This window comes from Durio zibethinus, chromosome 28, assembly GCF_047325235.1.
Source record: "Durio zibethinus cultivar Kanyao isolate XHJ-2024 chromosome 28, ASM4732523v1, whole genome shotgun sequence".
NCBI lineage: Eukaryota > Viridiplantae > Streptophyta > Magnoliopsida > Malvales > Malvaceae > Durio > Durio zibethinus.
Genome location: NC_143189.1, coordinates 16,511,492 through 16,518,894, shown reverse-complemented (window position 1 = coordinate 16,518,894; position 7,403 = coordinate 16,511,492). Strand labels below are relative to the sequence as shown.

The window sequence follows — 7,403 nt, the reverse complement described above, 5'->3', positions numbered from 1 at the left end:
GTAAAAAATTCTCTTTTATTTTCTTTGCAATGAGCCGTCTTTCACCATTAGATCCAACCCCTCAAAATTAACTTACAGTTAAGAATACCTATTGCCAAATATTGGATTTTCAATCTTACTAGAATAAGTGAAAAGTCCATTTCACCCTCATTAGAAAGTTTTCAGTTTTTAACAATGCATCTTTCCTCATTTTTTTTATTTTAAAGCACAAAAAATCTTCAAATAATATAAATTAAAATCTAAAAATTTTCATGAAAATCATATCTCAAGAATGTCAAATTATAAAATTACTTTTTAAGGTTATTTTAATAATTTTACACTTTTCGAAGTATTACCAAGGTTTTTAATATATCAAAATTTTAAATAATTTAAAAACATAATTTGAAACATTTTGCAAACACCGACCTTGAAAGATCAAATTACAAGAATACTTATAAAGAGTACTTTAGTAATTTCACACTTTTTTAGGTACGATCAAGGTTTTCAATATTCCAAAAATCATCAAATAATATTAAATCATAATTTGGAGCTGTTCACGAAATTTCAACCTCGAAAAGATTAATTTACAAAAATACCCCTATGAGTATTTTGGTAATTTCTCACTTTTCATGGTGTGATCAAGGTTTTTAATGCACCAAAAATTATTAAAAAATATTAAATTATGATATTAAGGTTTTCACAAAAATCTGAATTTGAAAAGACCAAATTACGAAAATAACTTTACAAGTGCATTTGGTTCGGGGGAATCTATAAATTTTTTCCTAGAATCTTATGGTGGATATTTGTTTCTAATGTTTTGTTCAGGACAATTTGATTACGAAAAAAAATGTCATATTCTCAATAGTACCCAAAGTTTCAAAATCAAAAATTCATTTCTCCTTATGGCATTTTAGGATTTTATGGGGGAAAGTTACTTTATTTCTAAATTTAACTTGAATACAAAATTTGTCATATATCCATTACCTTTTTGAAGACCAAGTCTGAAACTCAATTTTAGCTTTTTTTAAAAAAAATTTCCTTATTTTTAATTTAGTTTTAGTATGTGGCAATTAAGGTGTTTGTAGGCGTTTCATCCTACAAATGCCTTAATTAATATCAATTAAAATGTTTCTTCTTAGAAACGCTTTATTTTATATCAATTAAGGCATTTGTTGGAAGATACGCCTTATTTGATATCAATTAAGGTGTTTCTTCCTACAAATGCCTTATTTGATGCTTTTCCCAAAATCTTTACAAAAGTATCTAATAAGGCATTTCTTTGAACAAACAACTTATTTGACTCACTCAAATAAAGCGTTTTCGTTTTGCAAATATCTTATTTGATAGATGATTTTTCAAAATCTTTACAAAAGCAAATAAGGCATTTCTTTAAACAAACACCTTATTTGATTTTTTTTCTAAAATATTTACAAAAGCAAATACATTAATTATATACTTACAAACACATGCCTTATATTTTAATACAACAATTATGACTTGATGTTTAGTTAAATACCGTAATTAGGTATATTTAGTTAAAAAAATTAAAATCTTTCTTTTCTTTTGCTATTGAAGGTATCATTTGTCGTTTAGGTTTTTTATTATTAAACAAAATAAAAGGTTACCTACAGCTTATCAAGGAGATTATGATAATTATATATGAACTAATAAACCAAGATTTCCCCAACCAATGAATGAATTTGATTAAAGAATGCCTTGAAAATCAAACAAAACCTCGAGTATCAAACTTTTCCTAGTATCAAACTTTCCCCTGAAATCCAAAATTCTGCAAACCAAACACCCCTTAAGGGCATTTCGATAATTCTACTTTTCGAAGTGCAATCAGATTTTTAAATACTTTAAAATCATGAATTTTGATTCTAAGCCATATTGATTCTAATTGATTGTGAATTTTAAAAGTTGACCCGAGTTTTAGCCACTTTGAACAATTTTGACTAAATTTGATTTTATTTAACCAGATTTGACCAAGTTTGATATTGAAGAATTTAGGTCAAATTGGTCCCAATTATAATCTTAAAAACTCATCAAAATTAAAGAAATATTGAATTTGGATTAGATCTAATTTTAAGAGTTTCACAGATGATCGCTCGAACAAAATTAAGTGTCTATGTATGAGAGTGCAAAGGTACAAAATCCCTAGGATTCAATTTTAATTTTTATAAGAAATCTTGGCTTTTGATGAGAGAGGAGCTGATGGAGTTTATGTCTGATATATAAGAGGGAAGATAGAAAAAGGATTGAATTCATCCTTTATTACACTAATTCCCAAAGTGTCCAACCCAAATTTCCTTACAGAATACAGGTCAGTAAGTCTCGTGGGTCATTAAATATTCATTAAATATTCATGAAAATGATAATAAATTTAAAATATCCATTAAATATGAGTATGAGAATTAATATAATATAAAAATTTGAAAATAGTGAATGCTCTACTTATCTTATATCCTACCTGTTAACATTCTTAATCTTTACCTTTCATATTAATTTGTAGCCAAACTTATTAAGTAATTTACTATAAATTTTAAATTTATAGTGCTTACCTTTGCTTTCAAAGTGAAGAACTTCCATGTATATCACATTTCCTTCTTTATATTGCTTAAAATAGTTTTAATAAATTATTGTCCTTGCTCCATCATGCATTACTATTCATAATATTGTTATTAGAAATTCTTAACAAAGGTTAAACTTCTTGTTATTCGTGTATTTTCCTTCTTTAAGAAGGAGAAATAATCATTCTTTGTTGAATTTGTTTTTCATAATAATAAAGCATACACCCTTTTACTCATTTTTTAATTTTATGGGCATCAACATAAACCTCTTTATTTGTGAATTAACGTAGGACTAACTTTACTCTATCTCATAAACATTTGACATAATAGTCTTTTGATCTTTCTTATGTTTTTGGTAAGATTATTCATCTATTTAAAGAATACATGCAAGTTATTCAAGAGATATTTCTTCCTTTTATACAAATGATTCTCTTGAAATCTTATTCCATGATGATGTAAGTATATGTAAATTATTGAGGACAAAATTGAAATAATAAATATCCATATAAAATAATATCACATAATTGTTACAGCATAATTCAATATATATATGCAAAAACTAATAATTCAAACAATCATACATATAATTCAAGAAGTAAATAAACTTATATGGTAAGTAGATGATAACCATTATAATCATCTTTTTTTAGCGAGAATCATTCGTATTATTTTCTTAATCAATATGTCTGTTATATTCGATGGATGCCAAATTTTCTCTTTCTTTGTGCTTCTTCATTTGTGAACCATTTTGGCACCTTAAAATTTGCTTCATCGAATTGTTCCAATTTTGGAAACTCTACAACCATCTCTCTCAAAGTGCTTAGATTTTTTCAATTTTAGAAAATAAGAAATAAGTTTAAAAATTTTTTGTTTTTGTGAGTTTGATGGATGTAAAATGGAAAGGCCGCTATTTTTTGCAATCACGTTATTGTACAACCATAACGAATGATAGTTATTAATTTTGCTTTGATATCAATAGGTATTATGTTAATTTTATTTCGGTACCAATTATATCAATCAATATATTCTAGTTATATCAGAATATGATATATCTAAAAATATTTTTTATATTAAATTTGATATCGAATAATATCAATTATTTTTGTTGATTTTAGATGATTTCGGTGAATTTTTGTGGATTAACTTATTTTAGTTGGTACGCAACTATGAAACATATTTTGCAACTTTTAATTTGTTTTTTGTTGTTTGATTATTTTTAACCAAATAAAAATAAATTAATTAACAAAATAACCCTTAAAAGTTGATTTTTTTTATTTTTTAATTTAACTTGTTTTATTAATATTTTATTTTGTCCAACCAAAGTTTATAAGTATTTCAATCTATTTCAAGAAAGTATTTGTTTTCTCTTTTTAAAGTTTAACAATCATAAAGTTAAGGTTAATTTTTTTCATCTCTTTATTTTTATCTTAATATTTATATAAAAATACTTATTCAAATATTATATGATCAGATTACGCATTTAAAAATATCATAAAAAATTTATGATATTATTTTTGTACTTTTAAATTTATTTATTTGATTTTTGAAAATACTGCATATTTATTTGATAGATTATTAATAGTATCATAATGTAAAAATTCATATATATTTATAAATATATTTATACTAAATAAAAAATTCAAAATAATATATTGAAACCAATAATATCATTATATTACCATACTTAAAAAAAAATAAAACGTTATAGATACAATATTAATATATATTTATAAAATATTTATAACGTTATCAGATACAACATTGATTCACACCCTAATTGTGATAGATTTCGGTATTGGAGGGAACCAAAACCGCACAATAGCGGCCACATCGCGGCCATTAACTGTGGGAGAGGATCAGAGTCGGCACCCTCCCCCAACCCATGTAAGTAATCATCTGAGGACAATACCACAGACAGTCTATCGGTAAAGACAGCAAAACAAGAACCAGTTTCCACTTTGCAAAATCAAAATTCAAGCGTGTAAAACGGGACTTAGCTTTATTTCACTAATTGGAAAGACAGTCATTTCAATCATAGGCAGACAGAGAGAGCGGCGTGCGGAGTAAAACAGCAGTTATGGAAACATTGGATGCACTCAAAAATGCTGAAAAATTATCCTCGAAACGATTATATAATATAAAGTTTTCTTGTATTATTCTATGCCTTGCTTGTACGAGGGGGGATGCTCTGTTCATTCCTGAAGAAATTATCAGGATCGACTGCTGTCTTTACATCCACCAATCTCTCGAAATTGCCATTGAAATAACTCTCTCCATAAACTTTACCTTCTTGGTAGGTCCAATTTTCGCTGATGCCAATGTCAAGGTCCCTATAGTTCAAATAAGCACTTCTTGGGTTCTTGGACACAAAGCCAGTCATGTAACTGTAAAGCCTGTTTAGCAGATTTTTGTACTTTTTGTCTGCCTCAATTCCTGTCTCCTTCCAGGTTATTGAATACTGAATCTTAAACAAATTCCCGGTTCGATGAGGGAATGGGGTCTCTGTGGCCTTGATTTCATTCATTATCCCTCCATATGGATTGAAAACCAACCCCGGTTCTCCCAGTTCAATCATCCTCTTCCAAAGCCATGCCAATCCATCTTTAGATATTGGAGTCTGCACATAATCTGATTTCCTCTTTATGAACTTAACATGGTAATAGTTTCTATCAAGCAGCACATTGGGTGAAGTTCCGTTGTCAAAATTAGCCCACCAAAGAGCAGAGCCAATCCAACTCATCTCCAGGCAATTTTCTTTTTTTAGACCCAATTCAGGGAAATCCTTGGCCAACAAAGAGACAAGATTATTGGCTGCCCCTAAATATAATGCGTAAATCGAAATTCTGATCGTCTTTTGCCTGTTTATAGTAACTGGCTGCACAAGCATCCTCATGAACAAATTGTTATCTGTTATGGGAGCAACAGTTTGCCACTTGTAGAAAACATCAGTAGCGTTCTGTTCCAAAGTTCTTTCAACTTCAAAAACCGTAACAGTTTCAGGAACAGGAACAAGCTTGATTTTGTAAGCTAAAATTACACCAAAACTGGCTCCTCCACCGCCTCTGATAGCCCAGAAAATATCCTCTCCCATCCCTTTTCTGTCAAGAATCTGACCGTTAACATCAACTATCTTGGCATCTACTACATGATCCACAGAGAGACCATACTTTCTCACCATGTTACCATACCCAGCACCACTTATGTGCCCTCCAATGCCAACAGTGGGACAAACCCCTGCAGGAAATCCGTGGACTTTGCTCTTTTCCCAAATCCTATAGTAAAGTTCTCCAAGGGTGGCACCGGTTTCAACCCAAGCCGATTGATCTACCATATTAACAGATATTGAACGTAGATTGAACATGTCAAGAATGAAAAACGGTTTGTCAGATACATAAGATACGCCCTCAAAGTCATGGCCGCCGCTTCGGATTTTGAGTTGAAAGCCAATCTTCTTGGAACAGATAACGGCTGCTGAGACATGTGATTCCCTCAAAGGGGTGATGATGATTACTGGTTTTGGTGTGGAAGAGGTATTGAAACGGGCATTACGGATATGTGCTTGTAAAACAGAATTGTAGGAAGAATTGGACGGAGAGTAGACTATGTTAGGCACATGATCTGATGGGTTGGATTGGCTTTTTAGACATTGAAGAAAGGATTCATAGATGGAATCGGAGGCTGCAGTGGAGGAGAAAATGATAAAGACAAAAGCTAAAAGAGGAAGATGCAGAGCAGGAGGAGGCAAGGATATTGTCATTGCTTTCTTGTCGGTGGAAGTAGTTCATGTAATTAACTACTTCTATACAATATTGCATTCATCGGTACTAAGATGAGTTTAAGATCCACTTGGGCAATTAACAAACAAACAGCGAGGAATCTAATAAGGATAAGGCATCCCCAGAACGTGGGCCTAATGCATTGGGCAGGGAAATTGGTGCATTGCGAGCTACCCCAGAAAAGGAGCAGTGATATATACCAATCAAAATTCTCAACAGAGATAAAGGGTAATAAATTTTTTAAAGATTAATTAAATTATTATTATTATAAAAAAATTCTATGTTAATTAAAATCTATGTTAATTAAAATAATTAATAATTAATTCCAGCATATTAAAAGATGCTTTTAAAAAACGCGTTAACAAAAAATCTTAAATTTAAAAGGAAAAAGTTGTGTCCCAATCGCACGCTCCATTTCTTCTAGCGACTTCCCTGCTGAGTGCCGAGAGATGGCCATGATTGCCTCATGATCCAAATTAAAATATTTTGAAAAGTAATGAAAGCCACTTTTATTTACCCTAAGCCAGCTTAACTCCATTAATTTCCCATTTTCTCAATTTAAAACATAACAAACAGATTCTTAGAGAGGAAAATCAAAAACGAATATTGATGTGGCACTTTTAGATAGTTGTCGGCTTCTTCATGATAAATGGGAACACGTGAAACATAACGCTAACATAATAATTTAAAAACAAAGTTTGAATATCTAATTAATTGAGTATATATTTTTAAATATTAAAATTTAAAACTGGACATTTGATTTTTAAGTCTTTTTAAAGGTATAGGAAAAGAGCAGCCGAAAGGAAACGAAGAGTTGAACCTGTAAACGAGAAGAGCAGAGAACGGTTAACGACGTAGAAAGGAACTGTGGTTTTGGACTCGTTTATCTACAGTTTTAGCTAACACTCAGACCGAACATGTTGAAGAAAAGTTTTAGTGGTAGAGCCACAAAATTATTTGATTTAGACGGTAACGAATTAAACCAGCACATTGATTTTGACAAATCAATGCTTGCAGCTGTTTCGAGTGGAAAAATAGCCTTCTGCGTTGGAATCCTTTCTCATTGGATTGCACGGCG

General features: G+C 30.3%; 1 protein-coding gene across 1 annotated transcript; it reads right to left on the bottom strand.

Moving 5' to 3' along the window:
* Nucleotides 1-4,201: 4,201 nt before the first annotated feature.
* LOC111281256 (berberine bridge enzyme-like 21) lies at nucleotides 4,202-6,487 on the bottom strand. Its single transcript, XM_022868954.2, has one exon. It carries the CDS (start codon nucleotides 6,304-6,306, stop codon nucleotides 4,708-4,710), a length of 1,599 nt encoding a protein of 532 aa, XP_022724689.1. The 5' UTR covers nucleotides 6,307-6,487; the 3' UTR covers nucleotides 4,202-4,707.
* Between the last annotated feature and the right edge of the window lie 916 nt (nucleotides 6,488-7,403).